The sequence below is a fragment of the Chionomys nivalis genome, chromosome 2, assembly GCF_950005125.1.
Source record: "Chionomys nivalis chromosome 2, mChiNiv1.1, whole genome shotgun sequence".
NCBI lineage: Eukaryota > Metazoa > Chordata > Mammalia > Rodentia > Cricetidae > Chionomys > Chionomys nivalis.
This window is the reverse complement of record NC_080087.1, coordinates 72,807,106-72,826,885: the sequence shown is the minus strand read 5'-3', so window position 1 is coordinate 72,826,885 and position 19,780 is coordinate 72,807,106. Positions and strand designations below refer to the sequence as shown.

At 45.3% G+C, this 19,780-nt stretch overlaps 1 protein-coding gene across 1 annotated transcript in view; it reads left to right on the top strand.

The window, feature by feature from the left end:
• Nlrp4 (NLR family pyrin domain containing 4) overlaps positions 1-18,107 on the top strand; it is a 37,024-nt gene extending 18,917 nt beyond the window's left edge. The window contains exons 4-10 of the mRNA XM_057761798.1: positions 2,264-2,422; positions 2,833-3,000; positions 4,329-4,496; positions 8,662-8,832; positions 12,421-12,591; positions 14,045-14,215; positions 17,865-18,107. Coding sequence (XP_057617781.1) covers positions 2,264-2,422; positions 2,833-3,000; positions 4,329-4,496; positions 8,662-8,832; positions 12,421-12,591; positions 14,045-14,215; positions 17,865-18,003 — 1,147 coding nt within the window. The 3' untranslated portion in view covers positions 18,004-18,107. The remainder of the gene's footprint in view (positions 1-2,263; positions 2,423-2,832; positions 3,001-4,328; positions 4,497-8,661; positions 8,833-12,420; positions 12,592-14,044; positions 14,216-17,864) is intronic.
• Positions 18,108-19,780: the final 1,673 nt, after the last annotated feature.

Here is a 19,780-nt window from a genome sequence, read left to right as displayed (position 1 = left end):
GCAAGCCTAGAATACATAAGATAGTATATCTAAGGAATAAAAAAAATTAGCCAAACTGAGCAACGTCTCATATTTGTAGCCCCAGCACTCGGGAAACTGAGGTAAGAGGAACTCTGAGCATTTTAAACTCATCTGGGCTACATACATAGTGGCTTCCAGGTCAGTCTGATCTAAAGAGTGAGATCCTGTCTTCCGCGCGCGCGCACACACACACACACACACACAAAAAAAAAAAAATCAGTAGAAATGCATGTGTATAATTTGATCTCTTGGCTTTTTTTTTTTTTTTTTTTTGTATTCTGAGGTTAGAATCCAGGGCCTTGTGTATACGGGGCTGGCACTTTGCCAGGAACTGTGGCCCCAGCTCGGTTTTTTTTGAGACATGGTCTAGCCTTGTATCCTTCGTGTTCTCCAGGCTGCCCTCGAACTTCTGCAGCAGTAAGCAGTCTGGGTTGACTGTGTAGGAGCTCGGGAATTTATCCTTGGGACTTTGCTTTCCTCGGGGACAGTGGCCTCATTATCAGAGCAGCAGTCGTATTAACCCACTGTTTTGTGAGGATGGAGTGTGATGGCACCTGTCCTGTGTTTTCCGCCCCTCTTAAGATCTGAGCATCGCACTCAGGTTCTTCTCTCCCCTCCTCCTCAGACTTTCTTCACATCCTAACTACAAACTGCCTTTTAAAAGTTAAATGTTTCCGGGTGGTGGCTCACGCCTTTAATTTGAGCACTCAGGAGGCAGAGACAGGTGGATCTCTAAGTTTGAGGCCAGCCTGGTCTACAGAGTGAGTTCCAGAGCATCTAGGACTGTTACACAGAGAAACCCTGTCTTGAAAAACCATCAAAGAGAAATGTCATAGGGAATATGGGGTTAACTCAGTTGCTGCACAAATATGAGAACTCCAGTTTTGTCTCCAGGATCCACATTTTAAAAAAAAATAAAGGTTGTATATAGCAGCACTAGGGAGGCAGAGACACGCAAGCACACACACGCACACATGCACATGCACGTGTGCATGCACTCACATTTATACACAAAAACTTGTTATAAATGGACTCATACTCAGAAATCTTGTAAGGTGAGCTGGCAAGATGGCTCAGCAGTTAAAGGTGGCCACACTCAAGTCAGATGATCTACGATCGATTCCTTAGTCGGTATGGTAGGAAAACTGATTCCTGCAAGTTGTCCTTTGACCTACACACACACACACACACACACACACACACAGAGAGAGAGAGAGAGGGAGGGAGGGAGGGAGGGAGGGAGGGGGAGGAATGTTAGGAGGCAAATTTGATTGTCCTGTTAGAGATGAGGACAGTGAGCAGGAGTCAAGTATGTTATCCTAGGTCATATACTACACAAGTAGCCACAGCTGAGTCTGAGCCCAGGAGACGCTTGCTCTAGCTTTTGACTCGGTGACTCTGGCGTCCTGTCCCATTCCCATTCTGAAACCAGCAAGGTTGTCTGTAAGGCAGGTTTTCTCAACCATCCAGGTTGCTTGTTCTGCTGTGGGAGCAGGGAGTGTAGAACAAAGTTCCAGACATACCTGGTTCCAAATGTTTAAGATTCTCAAACACCTCCAGCCCTTACCCAATAGATACGAGCTGTACCTCTACCCCACAGACCTTGCCCTGTGTCTGGCTAAGAACTGCAGGCATGAACTTAGCTGGCTACCCTCACACTGTTCGGGGAGTTGCATTGCTGTGTTTGTGTGCTGTGGATGTTTTGCCTTAACTATTTTGTAAATGAGTAGAATCTGAAAGCCCTGACAGTTTTTATCATTTATTTATTTTTGTTTTTGTTTATTATTTATTTTTCCATTCAAAAATTTGCACTTCCTCCCCTCCTCCCATTCCCCTCCTGCTCCTCCACTCACCCTTCTCCCTCCCCCTCCCTCCTTAAGAGAGGGCAGGGAACCCTGCCCTGTGGGAAGTCCAAGCCCCCCCCACACACACATCCAGGCCTAGGAAGCTTTGCATCCAAATAGACTAGGGTTCCAAAAAGCCAGTACATTGTTTTGTGTGTATAAATGTTTTGCCTACGTTTGTGCACGTCCATCGTGTGCATACAGTACCCGTGGTGGCCAGAAGAGGGAGTCATTACCCTGGAATTGGAGTTAGGGATGGTTGTGAGTTACCATGGGAAGTGAGCTCAGGTTCTCTGTGAGAACAACAAAGGCTCTGAACCGCCAAGGCCAAGCCTTCTCTCCAGCCCCTTGAGTTAACTTTTCAACAACGGACTGTATTCCTTTCTCCTCTGCTACAGGGAGAAACTACTCATCTGTTGGCAACATGTATGCTCCGCGCTGGTGAGCAGTGAGCAAGTCCAGGAACTCCAGGTGAAGGACACGAATCTGGGCGAGTCGGCCTTTTCGATTTTGTATGATCATCTCAAGCATCCCAACTGTACCCCTCAAATACTCGAGTAAGTTAAAGGGCGACTTTGGTCGGGTCCTGTCATGGAAGTAAGGGACTCAGCTCCCTGCCATCTTCCCACCACCTGCACAGATGGAGGCTTACCGTCTAAGGTCGGGTCAGTCTAGCCATTGTGGTACCACTAATGTCTGTTGCTGACCATTCTTCACTGGGGGTGTTCTGTGAATTGTAGGATGACGAGAGTGTGTGCGGGCTCCTCTTTCTAGATGCTTCCTCTTCTGACAGCCAACCTTGCTTGCAGACATTTCTCAGAGTTCCACATGGAGGAGGAAAATCACCCAGTTTGAGAGCCAATGAGCGGTATCACTAGGTCACAAAATTAGAATACCCAGTCATTTTGCAGTACATAGGAGGAGACGGTCGGCTGGATGGGAACTGACGGGTTTCTTTGTTCTGCAGGGTCAACAACGTGTCCTTCCTGTGCAATAACCACATGTTCTTTGAGCTGTTGGCACAGAACTATAACCTGCGTTACTTGAACCTCAGCTTCACGACCCTCTCCCGTGGCGATGTGAAACTGTTGTGTGAGGTGCTGAACCGGGAAGAGTGCATCGTAGAGAAGCTGCTGTGAGTCCCTGTGTGTGTCTGCCAGCTTGCACGCCCCGCAGAGGAGGCATCAAAGTTTGGTCCATCTGGGTGTGATTTAAAAAAAAAAAAAAGTCTTGGCATAAGCAGCGTCAGAGTAAAAGGATATTGCATTCAAAATTCCAGCTCACAGGGCTCTGCTGTGGGAGGTCAGGGCAGCAGAGAGTCCCGTTAATCCACAGTCGAGAGCAAAGAGCAGTAGCTGAATGGACGCTTGCTAGTGCTCAGCTCACTCTCCCTGCGTGTACAGAGCTCAGGACTGTCCTTCCTGAGAACTGGTGCCCCCCACACCGCCCATAGCCATGCCCACAGGTCATCCCTATTTAGAGAACCCCTCCTTGAGACACCTTTCTGTGTGATCATAGATTGTGTCATGTTGACGATTAAAACTGTCAACAGGAGGGCTGGGCGGTGCTGGCTCATGCCTTAATCCCAGCACGTGGGAGGGCAGAGACAGGTGGATCTCAGCAAGTTTGAGGTCAGCCTGGTCTGCAAAAGTAAATTCCAGGGCAGCCAGGACTGTTACGCAGAAAAACCCTGTCTTAAAAAGACAAAAAAAAAAAAAAAAAAGCCACCTTGTCACACGAGGACTACAGTTTTTAATTTGCACACTTTCATCCGTGTCCTTCTACCCTTCCTGCGCAAACTCAGTCACCTTAGTCACTGATGACAGCTAACCAGCAGGATGGGCCAGCGGGTCCAGCTGTTCCAGAACACAGTGTTTCTACAGAGTGCTCTCCCCCTCTCCCTACAGACCCACAGGGGCCAGCCCATTCCTGGACAAGGAGGCGTCTTAGAGGATATTTGCAATAAGCATGCTAGACTCTGGGGCAGGAAAGCCCTCCTCACTCCCACAGTCCAGTTTCAACAGATGGCAAATCACAGTTTACCAGTATAGCGTGTACCACAGCTGAAGGGCATTAAACGTGTGTATACATATGCACGCACACGCACCCAATAAATAAATGTAGTTTAAAAACTGGGCTGGAAAGATGAATCAGCAGTTAAGAGTACTTGCTGCTCATGCGCAGAGAACCCATACTTAAGTCCCAGCACCCACAATGATGCCGCTGTCTGCAGTTCTAGTTCTAGGGAATGTGATGCCCCCTTCTGGTCTCTGTCGGTACCAGGCACACATGTGGCATGCATACATACATACAGGCAAACACTCATACACATTCCAAATCATCGTTTGTTTGTCTGTTTGAAGAACAGTGTCAAGGTGTGAGAAGTTCCAAACCTTCATGGGGTTAGCAAGGGGACATTGTTGTGAAGCCAGAGAAAAATATGACCTCCTCCTTCTCCTGCAGGGTGGCAGGCTGCCAGCTTTCCCCTGAGGACTGCAAGATCTTTGCCTCCGTCCTAACCAACAGCAAGACATTGGATCATCTTAATATTGCATCCAACAGCTTGGAAAAAGGAGTGTCCTCACTGTGCAAGGCTCTGTGCCAGCCAGACTGTGTTCTCAAGAACTTAGTGTAAGTGACCATGCTGGCATGGTGGGGGGAGGGGTGCTGTGGAGAAACCGTGACTGGGAAATGGCTCAGTGGGGAAGAGTACTTGCCATACTGACAATGGTGTGCACTGTCTGAAACCCCAGAGCTGAGGGGCGAAGATAGGTGCGTCCTAAAGATCAAGGACCGGCCATATTGGTGACAGATGAGACAGAGAGCAACTGAGGAAGACACGCAGTGACAGCCTCTGGCCTCCACAGGGCCACCATATAGCATATACGCTGTTAGATTCCTGAGTCAGCATAGAGAGGCAGGCGGAAGAGAAAGAAACTGGAGCCTAATCTTGACAGACAGCAAAGGATAGACAGTCTCCTGTGGGAAAACGGGCACCTGTATAGGTAGCTGTGACTTTCCACAGGAGTGGGGGGGGGGTGCTTGCATCCATAAGGAGCCAGGTTTGGGTTTAGGATGCAGTCATAGGGTGATTTGATGGGCCCACATTCTTTCCCTGAATTGTTGTACTTTCCTGTGCTTACCCACTCACCAGAGTGAGGTGTGTGTAGGAATCCTGCCTGGTGACTAAGGCATGCCCTCACACACCAGACGGAGAAATTAATTAGTCCTAATATCTGCCCATTGAAAGAGCCCCATAGCAGAAATTCCAAAGCCTAAACCTAAGATTTGCAGACAAGCCGAGAGGCCTTGGAGAGGCGGCGTAAGAACATGCATACTGCTCATGCAAGGGATCGTTTTGTTTCCAGCACCCAGGTCAGGCAACTTGTCCCCAGCCCGAGGAATCACAAAGCCTCTGCTGGCATCCACAGGCACCCTCACTCATACAGACAAACCCCCTCATGGCACACACATGATGTAAAACAGATACACACACAACACACACACCGGGCTTGGTTGCTGCACATCCCTGTAGTTCCCACTGCTCAGGAGGATGAGACAGGAGGATTGCAAGGTCAACTTTTGAAAGAGCCCACGCAAAGGTGGGAGGAGACAACTCCAGAAAGTTGCTCTGTGACCTCATACATACTGTGGTGTGCCGCACACATCATAGATGGCACATACACACAGAATGTTTAAATTTTTCATTGGGTTTGACCTGAATATCTGCATACCATTTTTCTAGTTATTCCCTTGTCAACATGGCATAACAGTTGGTGTTTAAATTGTATTGCATATTATAAGAAGTCTAGAGGTGGTTGGGGCTGGTGCATGGGAGAGTGTGGACAACATCTGGATACATCTGAACCACTGTCAGTACAGCTCTGAGCACCTGTGTGATTTTGCATCCGCAGTGAATCTGCCCTCTTGCCTTCCCATACACATCCCTGCTACCCATAAATACCAAAGGATTAATATACTAAACTTCAAAAGCTATTAGGTTCAATTACAGTGTCTGAAACAGACACAGGACCTGTGTTGGTAACTTGTTTCTGGCATGCAGCGTGGGCTCTAAGCTGGGACAGTCTGAGCAGGATGCCCGTGAGTGAGCCCCTGCACCTCATTCCACATGGAATGATCCTCTCTTGTGATGGTGGATAGAGTAAGTGGGTAGGCTGACACAGAAGGAAACTAGGGTCTTTAAACGCAGAGGAGAAAACAGATGGATTGGTGCTTTGGAGGATGTAAGGCAATCCTAATTAGTCTTATTAAATAAAAACCTGGAGTTCAATATTAGGGGGTGAAAGCTGAAAGGATCAGAGAAGCAGAGCAGCCAGCCACTAGCGTTACACCTCTCGGAATGCTCAGCCTAAAGTGGCGAGATCCCGTCTCTACGAATCCTCAGACAGAAGGCTCTAAGCTCCTGTCTCCTCCCGCCTTATATTCATGTCTCTGCCCAGTCATATCCCTTCCTGTCTCCACCTCCTCAGTAGTGGGATTAAAGGCATGTGATTCCCAAATACTGGGATAGAAGGTGTGAGCCGTCACCGCCTGGCTCTGTTTCTCTTTTAAGCTGGATCAGTCTCATGTAGCCCAGGGTGGCCTTGAACTCACAGATCTGTTTGCCTCTGCCTCCTGAGTGCTGGGATTGTGTGCCACCACTGCCCGGCTCCCAGAGTTGCTTTCTATAAGGATATGTTTGTCACAGCAACAGAAATGAAACGGAAGCACACCCACCTTTTTCATATCCTTCATCATATAAGACACCGTGGATGTGGTTGTCTCCATGACAGTAACCATGTAGCTATAAAAAGTATCATAAATCCAGGTGATGGAGGCATTGTTAATATAAATGATTTGGGTTAACGTTGGGGAAGGTCTTCGAAACATAAGCATTTTCAGTGAATTTTATTCGGTTTGTGTTGTAATAAGAGCGGCAGGGTTGCGTCCCCAGCACCCGGCCGCCCGCATGGCTTATGCCCCAAAATAATTACATGGAAACTGTATTATTTTAATCACTGCCTGGCCCATTAGCTCCAGCCTCTTATTGGCTAGCTCTTACATATTGATCTAACCCATTTCTAATATTCTGTGTAGTACCACGAGCTGGCTTACCAGGAAAGATCTTAACCTGCGTCTGTCTGGAGTGGGAGAATCATGGCGACTCTCTGACTCGGCTTCTTTCTCCCAGCATCCTGTTCTGTCTACTCCGCCTACCTAATTTTCTGTCCTATTAAAGGGGCCAAGGCAGTTTCTTTATTACTTAACCAATGAAACAACAGATAGAAAGATGATCCACCTCCATCATTTCCCCTTTTTCTGTTTAAACAAAAAAGAAAGGCGTTCACTTTGACATAGTAAAATTACATATAACAAAACAGTTATCAAGCAAGAATTACAGTTACAATATTTATATCTATTTTATCTTTTATCATAACTAAGGAAAACTATAACTATAACTAACCATTCTTTAACTCCATCAAAGACTCCAGAAGAATATAATATTATCTAAGCAAACAAGAAGTCCAAAACTCTAGAAATGACAGAGACATCTTGCTGCCTGGACAGTCACCCAAAGTTTTTTTGTACTGTTGGGGCATCCATCTTTAGCCTTCAGGCCTATAGTATCCAGCAGACATTTTCATGAAGCAGGAAAATTTAAAGACAGTTTAGTCACTTTCTGCTGTATCCTGCAGAATGTCTCGCAGACTCTTTCATGAATCAGGAACCCCAAAAGACCATCTCACCTTTAGGCAAGTTCAGTAGTCCTCTCTCTGTAGGTTCTTTGTGTCCAGTTTATGCAACAGTCTAGGCAAGAACAGTTTCTTGCCCAAATGGCTATCAAACTCCGTAAGGAGCCTCTTCGATGCCCATCTTCCTCTTGAAGTAGATTGGTGCTGCCAGGAGCAGATGTGTCTCATTATCATGAAAAGCCCTAAGTTATTAAAACATTAAATGCCATGTTCTGTAGTCTTTGAAAGATATGAAGAATGCCTATCTAACTGAAATATATCTATGTACATCTAGAAAATCTAACTAACATGACTAAAAGCTTGACAATTATTGATGATTATCCATTAACAACCTATATACATTACATTTTTAAATGAACTATACAATCACAATACCTTAATTAAGATTAGAAATATGTATATACATATAACAAAATTGACCTTTAAATTTACACCAATGTAAATTATTTATATCTATATCATATCCCCCTTTAAATGTAAAAGAACATTTATAAACCATATTTGGGTAGCACGTTGGGTGCCACTCTGTTGTAATAAGAGCGGCAGGGTTGCGTCCCCGGCACCCGGCCGCCCGCATGGCTTATGCCCCAAAATAATTACATGGAAACTGTATTATTTTAATCACTGCCTGGCCCATTAGCTCCAGCCTCTTATTGGCTAGCTCTTACATATTGATCTAACCCATTTCTAATATTCTGTGTAGTACCACGAGCTGGCTTACCAGAAAAGATCTTAACCTGCGTCTGTCTGGAGTGGGAGAATCATGGCGACTCTCTGACTCGGCTTCTTTCTCCCAGCATCCTGTTCTGTCTACTCCGCCTACCTAATTTTCTGTCCTATTAAAGGGGCCAAGGCAGTTTCTTTATTACTTAACCAATAAAACAACAGATAGAAAGATGACCCACCTCCATCAGGTTTGGATACTGGAACTGACGTGAGTCGGAAGAAATGATAAGCTGCCAGCTCCTTGTCTTGCTTGAATCTTCTGTTACTGTATGTGGGATTGCTACACTCCCATTCACATGATTCTCTCCCACCCACAGGTTGGCTAACTGCTCCCTCAGTGAGCAGTGTTGGGACTACCTTTCTGATGTTCTTAAGCAGAACAGAACCCTGGAACATCTAGACGTCAGCTCCAATGACCTGAAGGATGAAGGACTGAAGGTTCTCTGCAAGCCTCTGAGCCTTCCGGACAGTGTCCTGCAGACACTACAGTAGGTTTCTGTCAACTTGGCTTTGCAGGCCCTGCCTAGGAATCCTTAATGTCTATACCTGAGAATATGGAGGTTAGGGTCACTCATATCAGGTTCCAGATGAGCTGTTCCTTAGGACAAACCTATACCTTGACCTCTGAGTCGCAGAGTTGGTATGTGGCGGGGCAGCTTCTCAGAATATAGACACAAGGGACTGAAAGAGAGGAATTATGACTTGGGTCCAATAGATGGTTAAGATGTTTGGAGTAGATACTGGACAGTGAGTAGATATCAAGAGATGGAAAACTGGACCCCAAATTTGGGATCGAAGGATATTGTTGTAATTTTTCCTATCGCTGTGACTGTGATGAAATACCTGACAGAAGGGACTTAAGAGAGTCGGGGTTCATTGTAGGTTATGGGATGGGATACTCTAATCTCTCCTGGTGGAGGAGGAAAGGGTAGAGTGGCCTCATGGCGCATGCGTGTGTGAAATTTTTCACACCTCATGGTGGCGGTGTGTGTGTGTGTGTATGAAATTCTTCACGTCTTTGTGGGTTAGGAAGCAGAGAGTGGAACCGAAAGTGCAGAGATAAGGATATAACCCTTAAGCCCACACCCAGTGACCCACATCTGCCTGTCAGACCCAATATTCCAGAGGTCCCACAACCTCCGCAAACAGTGCTCCTGTCTGGGGACTAAGTGTCTAAATGCATGAGCCTACAAGAAGACATTCAACCCAAAGGAGGAGTTAATACATGGAGGAGAGGATCCAAAAACGTGTGTGTGGATTAGTTTATGTTTGTGAAAATTCTGCTTTGGGAAGAAGAAACAGTTATGAACAGTTATGGGAAGGGAAATGACAGAACTCTTTATTTCAGATCATAAGATCAAGGGTGCCTGGGTAATGTGGTTCTTGTTTTGATCATGCCAAGTAGATTAGTATGGCTTGATCATATGGCTTTTCCGTGAGAAGTCCTGACCTGTGGGACTTAGGAGAACAACGTTACTTAATCTGCTGTGGCCCCTCAGCGTCACAACGTTATCCTCACCAGAAGGGGTTAAGGCACAGAATGAAAACACATAGTAAAGCGAGGTTTTTGTCCTCTAATGATGGCTTTGGCTATTTTTAGAAACTGAAAATGTCAGCATATATTTTAAAAATTAAAGGTTTCCCCAACATTGTAAAGAATAAAGAAAAAGTATTTTAAAAAGTATAAACCACTTGAGGTCTCTAAAAATACTGAGTATGTGTTTAAAAATCTGTTGGAGGTATCAGTTTTCTTAATGGATTAAAGGCAGTGTCGTGTGGCTCCTGGCGACCTGTAACTCCATCCTGGACTTCACAGGCACCCGTGCTCACATGTGCATAGCCCCACAGACACACACACAATTTAAAAATAATAAAATGGATCATCTAGAAATATATAAATATCAGTATTAAACCCCTAGTGGCATGGGTTGACAAGTTATAAAAAAAAAGACACTTTACATGTCAGCAGAACTGAAGACAGGTGACGGGGTGAGAAGACAGACAAGAGAAATGCATAAATTGCGAGAGACTAGAAAAATCTAATGTATTAGTAAAGCTCAGTTCCAGCTCAATAGTAACAAGAGGCTTAGTCAGTAGTTCTATGGCAGAATGCTTGCCCTTCGTGCACCAGGTCCTACCTCCAATTCCAAATACCAAAATAAAGAAACTCTAAATGAAGCTTTTAACGATAGAGATGAGATTTTCACTCCATTCCAAAACAAGATTGCTTGTCGTCCCTTCCATTCAAGAGAGTCCTGGAAATCCTAGTGAGAACTAAAGGTTTCTTGAGGCAGGAGAGTAGGTGGGAAGGAATTTCTAAACCCATCCTTAAGAGAACTACAAAGAAACCACTCATTTTATTCAGATGATAGGAATGAATATATATAATCCCAAAAATATACAGATAGTTCCTCGGGCACAGGTGTACCCAAGTCTCCCCAAACAGTGCCAGCAACAACTAGAAAACAAGTGTTCCAATACCTGAGACCATGGGGGGCAGCTCTCATTCAAACCACCACATACAGTATGCCAACAAGAAGTAAGCTGTAGAATTACATATGTAATATCAAAATGCAATTGTCTAGAAATAAGACCGTCACAACAGGTGAGACTTTTGTATACAATATTATTAAGTTTTAGTGTAAATGAAAAAATGGATGTTCAAATACTGACGTAGTATTCAGTCATTTCTCCATAGACGGACTGTGGTTTTAATGAAGCACTAATAGAAATATGCTTGTTTATTTGGGTTGTTGTACTTGAAGAGCAAATCCTAAAGCTTACTCGCACCTGTAACGCCAGCACTTGGGAGATGGTTTTAGGGGATTCTCATATGGTACTTTCAAAAAGCCAAAAACAGAAAACACCTTAAGAATATGAGGTAGACAGTGTCACTCCAAATACTTTGAGAGATTTGTTGTGTGTGAGCTGGAGAGATGGCTCAGCAGGTCGGAGCCCTTGCTTCTCTCGACTAGAATCTAAGTACAGTCCCTAGCACCTGAGTCAGAGGCTCACAACCGTGTGTGGCTCCGGCTCTGGGGGATTGTACTGTTGCCTCTGGCCTCTGTGCACACCTCCTTAGGTGTGGCAGGCACACACTCAAATAACATTTTCTAAAAGCCGTGTTAGATTCACACGGGAATTTGAGAAATCAGAAATGGGCTCCTCAGAAACAAGCTCATCCACTGGTGTTTCATAAAATCAAGTGGATCAAAGATAGTTCAGGAAAAGAGCGGGCTTCAAGCGTTCCCAGTCAGCTACCCTTCTGTGTGGGTGGCAAAGGCTGTAACATCACGCCATCTTTCTTCTTTGCTGCCATGTGTAGACTCCTTGAACGCTGCACAGTAGCTGTTCCCACTCCTGCCTTATCCACGGTTTGGGTTACCCATAGTCAGTACCCCACTCCATTTTCACAGGGGTCACCCATAGTCAATCATTGCTCAAAATCATTATTTAATATAATATTGTTCCACCTTTTTTTTTTTTTTTTGGAACAGTGTGTAATTTTTTTGGAAAAGGGTTTCTCTGTGTAGCCCTGGCTGTCCTGGAACTTACTCTGTAGACCAGACTGGCCCTAGCATTCAGATCTACCTGCCTCTGCCATCTGAGTGCTGGGATTAAAGGTTTGTGCCATACCCGCCCAGCTTGTTCCAGCTTTTAAAGATTTATTTACCTCATTTTATGTGTTTGTGCTTCTGAGTGTATGTATGTGTATCACGGGCATGCAAGTACCCAAGGAGGCCAGAAGAGGGAATCGGATCCCCTGGAAATGTAGTAGGTGGTTGTGAGCTTCCTGACATGGGTTCTGACAGCCAAACCTGGGTCCTCTGCAAGAGCAATGTGCTCTTAACCTCTGAGCCATCTCTCCAGTCCCGGTTTAACTTTTATTACAGTGCATTGTATTTGATGTGCTCTGCCATCGTTAATATCTTAGTGGGCCTAGACTTCTTTGTCCTCTGTGGACCATTGAGAAGACGATGTGTTATCTGAAGGGCTCAGTGCTGTCTGCAGTTTCGGGCATTGCTGAGTCTTGTGTAACAGGGAGTAACCACCGTATTGTGATTTTTCTCTTGCAGTTTGAGGCATTGTCTCATCACTGCTAGCAGCTGCCAAGACCTGTCGGAAGTCCTCAGCAACAACCAGAACCTGAAAAGCCTTCAGATTTCCAACAATAAGATAGAAGACGCTGGCGTGAAGTTTCTGTGTGATGCTATCAAACAGCCCAACTGCCACTTAGAGATTCTCGGGTGGGTGTCATCGAGGTCATAGCTGTGTCCTTGAGGGTGACAAAAGGTAGGAGATTAAAATCAAAATTCCATAGGGACAACGTAGCAGTTAGCCTTACTACTGGCTCATTGCTAGTCTAGCCAGGTATGATTTATCTCAACTGGGCATCCTTATAACACTTGATCATCCAGGGAATTGTGATAATGGGGCAACCTCACTGTTGGGAATGGAGGCAGAAGTGGATGGTGCATGCATGGGCGGGTAGATAACATGGATACACAAATGGATGCAGGATGGGCGGATGGATGCAGGATGGACGGGTGGATGCCAGGATGGGCGGGTGGATGCCAGGATGGGCGGGTGGATGCCAGGATGGGCGGGTGGATGCCAGGATGGGCGGGTGGATGCCAGGATGGGCGGGTGGATGCCAGGATGGGCGGGTGGATGCCAGGATGGGCGGGTGGATGCCAGGATGGGCGGGTGGATGCCAGGATGGGCGGGTGGATGCCGGGATGGGTGGATGATTGATTGTTGCATGCATGGAATGAATGATTATTACATGGATGGATGCATGTTTGGTTGGATGAGTGTATAGATGGATGCCTGGGTGGGTGAATGGATAGGTTATTGAAGGTTGCAGACATAGATATATGGTATTAATGGATTGAAGCATGTGATAGGTAGCTGTTTTATTTATGGGTGCATATGTGGATGCACAGATGGATGTCCACTGGTGATGACAAGTGTGGCTAGCCCACATCTCATTGACTTATTTGTCTGGACTAACTGATTTGGCAACTGCTTTGGCTTCCATGAGAAACATAGACTGAATGGCTCCTACACCAGAGACTTAGTGACGATACAAGAGTAGAGGCTAGAAGTGAGGGCTTGCTGTCAGCTGGTTCCTTTAGAGGATCAGACAGGGCGTACGGTCTAGGCTTTGCTCATTGACCTGAAAATGGCTGTCTTCTCCCTGTGTGTTCAGTTATACAAGATTAGTTCCCACCCTAGTGTCCTCCTTATAACTTAGTTTTCTCTCTAAAACTGTGTCTCAAGGTCCAGTTTCATGAGGCACAGGGGATTCGAACTTCAACATATGAATTTTGAGGGGACATAGTTTAGTTCATAGCAAAATGAATCTTCAGTGGTTCAAATTAAAAGATATCATGGTGCCTGAGGTGTAGGCTCAGAACTCACCAACCCTCCACTGTGCCAGGTAAAATTTCGCCCCAGGTTCAAGGGCTGGGACGGCAGACTGAGTGGAGAGGGCTAGTTCCTTCACCACAGACACGGATACAGAGAATGGGCAGTTGTGGGCACATTTGACAGAAGGGCCAATGCGACGTCATGGACACTGGGCTTTTAAGAGACTGTCCTTAAAGGTTATGGAGTAAGTGTAGGCTGAACGACCAAGTCACTTCTCCCCCCGTTGTCTGCCTTCCAACCCTGACGTGGACTTGTTCTTTGTTGCAGGTTGCAAGCCTGTGAGCTAAGCGATGCCTGTTGTGAGGATCTGGCTTCTACTTTTGTCCAGAGTCAGACCCTGCGGGCAGTCATCCTGGCAGAGAATGCCTTGAACCGCAGTGGGCTGGCCATGCTGTGCGAGGCCCTGCAACAGCACAGGAATATCCAGCGTATACTTGGGTGAGCTGTCCTTAGGGCTAAGAACTAATTGACTGAGATCTGAAGTGCAGCTAATAACATAATAATTTAACATAGAAATAAGGGCTGGGGAGACGGCTCAGTCTGTAGAGTCCTCGCCACACAAACATGAGGACCAGGGTTCTATCCCCAGAAAGTACATGAAAAAAAAAAACATACACTCATAATCCCAGTCCTGGAGAAGTAAAAACGGGAAGGAGGATCCTTAATGCTCAGTGGCCAGCCTGTCTAGTCATATTGGTGAGTTCTAGGCCAAATGAGGGGACCCTCATCTCAAAAATCAAGAATGATAATCTGATGTTGACCTCTGTCCTTTGCATGCTTACACACACACATGCACACACACACGTACGCACAAAGAATTCAATAATAAGGTGGTTGGTTGCACCAGTAGTAACCATGCCGCTGCTGTAGCAATAGGCATATCTTGTCATGAAATCCCACCACTCATTGAGGACAGGTGTCAACCTCAGAGATCATTGTTGATCGTTCAGATAGGGGTCTCTCAATTGAGGGACTATGGGTAGTTAATTGGCATTTGGGGAGGAGATGTCATAAAATATTTTAAATTTTAAATTAAAAAGAAATTCAAGTAATATATTCTCTCACCTGGGGGTGTAGCAGGAGTATTAGATTAAGTATAAAACCCTTCCTTTCCCTGTGACTAGTGTGTGCCCAAGTACTGGTGACATTTGGTACTATCATTGCTCTAACAATAATGCATAAAGATTCTTGTAAATATAACTTACGTGTATGCAGGCAGCCCGGATTTAACATCATTCGACTCTACAATATGAGGGCATATCCTTACAGCCATTCATTTTTTGTCTTGCAACACAGTCAATAGTTACATGAGAGACTCAACATTTTAATATAGAGTGGGCTTTGTGATAGGTGATTTGACTTTTTTGCCCACCTGGGGACTAATGTGGCTGGTCTGAGAATATTTAAGATAGGCTAAGCGAGCTAGGGTGATCTGCGTGTAGATAAAGGTTTGTATTATGCAATTATCATATAAACATATGACATAAAACATAAATATATATCAAATATATTCAGGCTACTTTATATTAGCATAAGATGTTTGTAGATGTATATTATTTTTATAACCCTCAGCATTTATCTTTGTGATTCATTTCCCCACTATGGTCTTCGAACCCATGTAGATCAAGGTAACTTGTGAAAGCTTGTAGGTGAGTTCAGGTTACATGTGTGTGCAGTTACATGTGTGTGTGGTGCACATGTGAGTGTGGAGACCAGAGAACAGCCTCTGCTGCCATCCATCTGCCTCCCGTTAGTTTTGAATAACTGGGACCTGGGGCTAGCCAGTTCTGTTAGACCGGCTGGCCAGCAAGCCCTAGAAACCTGCCAATCTCTGCTTCCTGGGTTCTTGAACCGCAGGCGTGTGCTGCTGTTCCCAGCTTTTTATGTGGGCATTGAGGGTTAGTCTCAGGTCCTCAAGCTTGTGTAGCAAACCCTTTACTGAGAGAGCCCTCCTCCCCAGACTCCAAGATCGGGTTATTTTAGGTAGGTCAGGGCACTCTTTTCTGGAAAAATCAAATCCTTAAGGAGTGTCCATGCTTTTGACGTCACAACATGACCAAACACCGTTCACACTCAAACCTGTGTAGCTGGTGTACAAAACAATCTTCTGTTTTGAGTAAGTTTGTAATTTTGTGCTAGACCTTTTCCTAGCTGTCCTTGGCTGCATGTGGCCCCAGCTGGAGTGAATGTAGGAGGTATAGAACGAGGTAAGTTGTCTATCATGTTATGAGCCATCCAGATCTGCATTTGATTCCAGTTCAGCCACATTTACGCCACACCCTGGGGCCCTCTGATTATCAGGCTTTGATCTGCAAAGTAGGAGTCGTTATTTGACATGGGAAATTCAAATATATACAAGTGTCCGATAATGTGGTAATATTACAAAACCAAGTAAGTTTTCATTGTAGCTGTTTCTTTTTGTCCTTCTACACCACCATGGAAAGTCTCAGAGAGACTTGTACTGCAGTTAACACATGCCCTAGGAACATGACTGTTTCCTACAGAGGTACTTGGAACATAAAATATGCAAATGTCACGGTTTGAATGAAAATGCCTCCCATAGGCTCAAGTGTTTGAATACTTGGTCCCCAGTTGATAGTGCTGTTTGGGTAGGTTTAGAAGGTGTGGCCTTGCTTGAGGAAGTGTGATCACTCTTGCGGGGGGGCTCTGAACTTGCAAAGCTTTGGACCATTCCCAGTGTGCTTTCTCTGCTTTATGCTTACGGCAATGCACTCAGCTTCCTGCTGCTGCCGCCACCAGTCTCGCTGCCACAATGGTAGCTTCTTATTCCTCTGGAACTCTAAGCCCAAATAGACCCTTCCTGCTGTGAGTTGCCTTGGTCATGGTGTTTTATAACAATAATAGAAAAGCAATTAATACAGAACCAAAACAGAGACCAGAACCAGGGGGTGTGTGCGTGCGTGCGTGAGTGTGTGCATATGTGTATTTTCATCTGTGGTGTCTGTGACTGTGATTGTAGGTGTGTGCTCATGCATAAGAAACAGCCAGAGGGCTAAGACCAGACACTCAGATCGTGGAAAGAATTGTTTGGGCCTTGAAGGGTGAAAAACCTCCTAAGCCTTTTCCATGTCTTCTATCCAAAATCCTAAGGCTTAGATGGAATCCGTGCTTCCAATCACTATTCTGGGGGTTGACATCAAACTGAAATAGACCACAGTTGGGTTGAAGAATTCATCCCACAGAAATGGCCCGAGTAAGAGCTGAAGGAAAGCTCAGTCGAGTAAGGTACTCTCATCAGAAGCATGAAGACCTGAATTCCGATCTTCAGCCCACACATTCAAAAGTTGACTGTCTTCTCATGTCTGTAACCTTGCTGCTGAGAGAAGGGTGAAGATAGGGGCCTCTCTGAAGTCTGTGACTGGCAGGTTCAGAAAGAGACCCTGTCTCAAAAAACTATGGTGGTCAACAATTGAAGACACCTGACATTGACCTCTGGCAGGTGCGTGCATGCACATACAAACATGGGCAACAAGTCAATTAAAATTCTTTATGGGTATTTTGTCTGCATGTATGTGTATGCACCGCATGCATGTAGTAGCCTTGGAGGCCAGAAGATGGTCTCAGGTCCCCTGGAAATGGAGTTACAGGTGGTTGTTAGCTGCCATGTGCGGAACTGAACTCTGGACCTCTACAACAGCAGCCAGTGCTCTTAACCACTGAGCCACCTCTCCAGTCCCCAATCAGTTTGTATGGAAGAAATCTGGATATCATGGGTATGTCTCCCCATTTAGAGGCAACATCAGAGTCTCCTGAACATGATCTTGGAAAAGAAAAATTATGAAGGGAAAAAGAAATGTTGGAAAGCACAAAAAGGAAGCGTGAGGGGCTGGAGAAAGGACTCCTCAGTTAAGAGCATTTGCTGATCTTCCAGAGGTCTCAACTTCAGTTCCCCAGCACCCAGCATGGCAGCTCACAACTGCCGTACCCTAGTCCAGAGGGTCCAATGACCTCGTCTGATCTCCACGGGTATCTGCACACAAATGGTGCACATAAACTTGTCACACATATACATAGACAAGAAAACCTTAGAGTGACTTAGAGCTGTCAATTTTGTGTATCTTTCTAGGCTGCAAATTACTGACTTTGATAAGGAAACACAGGAGTTTCTGATTGCCGAGGAGGAGAAGAATCCCTACATGCTCATCGTAAGCGAAGAGGAAATCAAGAGTGAACATTTCCATATAAGACACACGGATGAATTCTGACCCCAAGAAACCTCCAAAAGAGTGAGGCCCTTCTTTTGGCCCACTTGTATACAAAAATTAACAGATCACTAACATTCCAATGAGACAGGATTTCTTTGCCCCTCCCCGCCCCGTCCCATCCAGATGTTTCATAAGACAGATGTGGTGTTTTATTTGCAGGCCATTCAAAGACCTACATGCTAAAATGGCTACCTTACAATGACATTTTTATGTTAAGCACCCGATAAAGTGTTTTATCTTTGAATGCTTTGGAAATCTCTTACAAGGAGATTTGCCTGTTGGGTTACCGCAGCACTGATAGGTTATGTAGGCAATAATGGTACCCTAGAGAGTTGTTGGGGAAATTCTAATTGGCTATGCATGAGAAACCTGTGGCGGAGGGCCTAGACCCGACAGTCAGATAATGGAAACTGTTGCTGTTTTCTGTTTTGTATTAAATAATAACGCGTTTTCCAAATCTACTGACTTCTAGTTTCAGATGTTAATGCATACACAGTCATGTTTTTTTTCACTGTTTTACAAATATTTGTGTGTGTTGCAATAAAATTATTTACAAAAGCAGGCTAAGAGCTGAATTTGATCTACATATTCCAGTTTACTGACATGCAAGTGTTTTCTTAGTTGTGTGTGCCTGTGCAGGTAAGTGCATGTGAGTGTTGGTTTCTGCAGAGGCCACAAGAAAGCATCAGAGCCCTTGGAGCTGTCCAACATAGGTGCTGGGAGTTGAACTTATGCCCTCTGGAAGAGCAATGTCTTAGGGTTTCTGTTGCTATGAAGAGAAACCATGACCATGGCAACTCTTAGAAAGGAAAGCATTTCGTTGACATAACTGGCTTATAGTTCAGAGGTCACTCCATTATTATGGTGAGACGTGGTCGTGTGCAGGCAGACATGGAGCTGGAGAAGGAGCTGAGTGTTTTTACATCTTCTGTAGGCAACAGGAAGTGGTCTTTCTCACTGAGTGTGGCTTGAGCATATATGAGACCTCAAAGCCAGCCTCCATGGTGGCACAGTTCCTCCAACAAGAGCACAACTAATAGCGCCACTCCCTTTGGGGACCATTTTCTTTCAAACCACCATGAGCAGTGCCTGAGTTTAACAGCTGGGCCGTCTCTAACCCCTCATCTTTCCTACAAAGATGATGGCCATGCTGAGAGCCCGAGAAACACTGGTCTGACTTGATTCTTCTGTTTGTCCTCTGGGAGTCTTACTAGGACTCTTTCCTCTTCTCTTTCTGGATGAAGGCATTTAAAAAGCATGTCTTTTCTAGTTTTATCAATTCTCTGAGGATGTCATGCTATGCATTTTGGTCATAGTTCCTCTGACTCTTCCAAGACCCATCCCTCCTCTTGCCACCCTTGTGTGGTCAGCCGGCTCTCCCATCAGTGCCAGTATGTGTTATGTGGTCTTTCCTAGAGCATGGCCAGGGGCTACTCCCTTAGCGCAGACCGTTCCAACAGCTAACCGTGACTCTCCGTGCTAGCATTCGGTCTGAGTTGAGCTTACATGGGTCTTTTGCATGTGAGAAGAACATCTGTTTTGGTTTTTTGTTTTTGATTTTCAAGACAGGGTTTCTCTGTAGCTTTTGGAGCCTGTCCTGGAACTAGCTCATGTAGACTAGGCTGGCCTCAAACTCACAGAGATCCACCTGCCTTTGCTTCCCGAATGTTGGGATTAAAGGCGTGCACCACCACTGCCCAGCTGAGAAGAACATTTTTGTAGAAGCCACTCATCCCTTCTAACTACAAATCAGGCAAATGCCCATTTTGATCACACC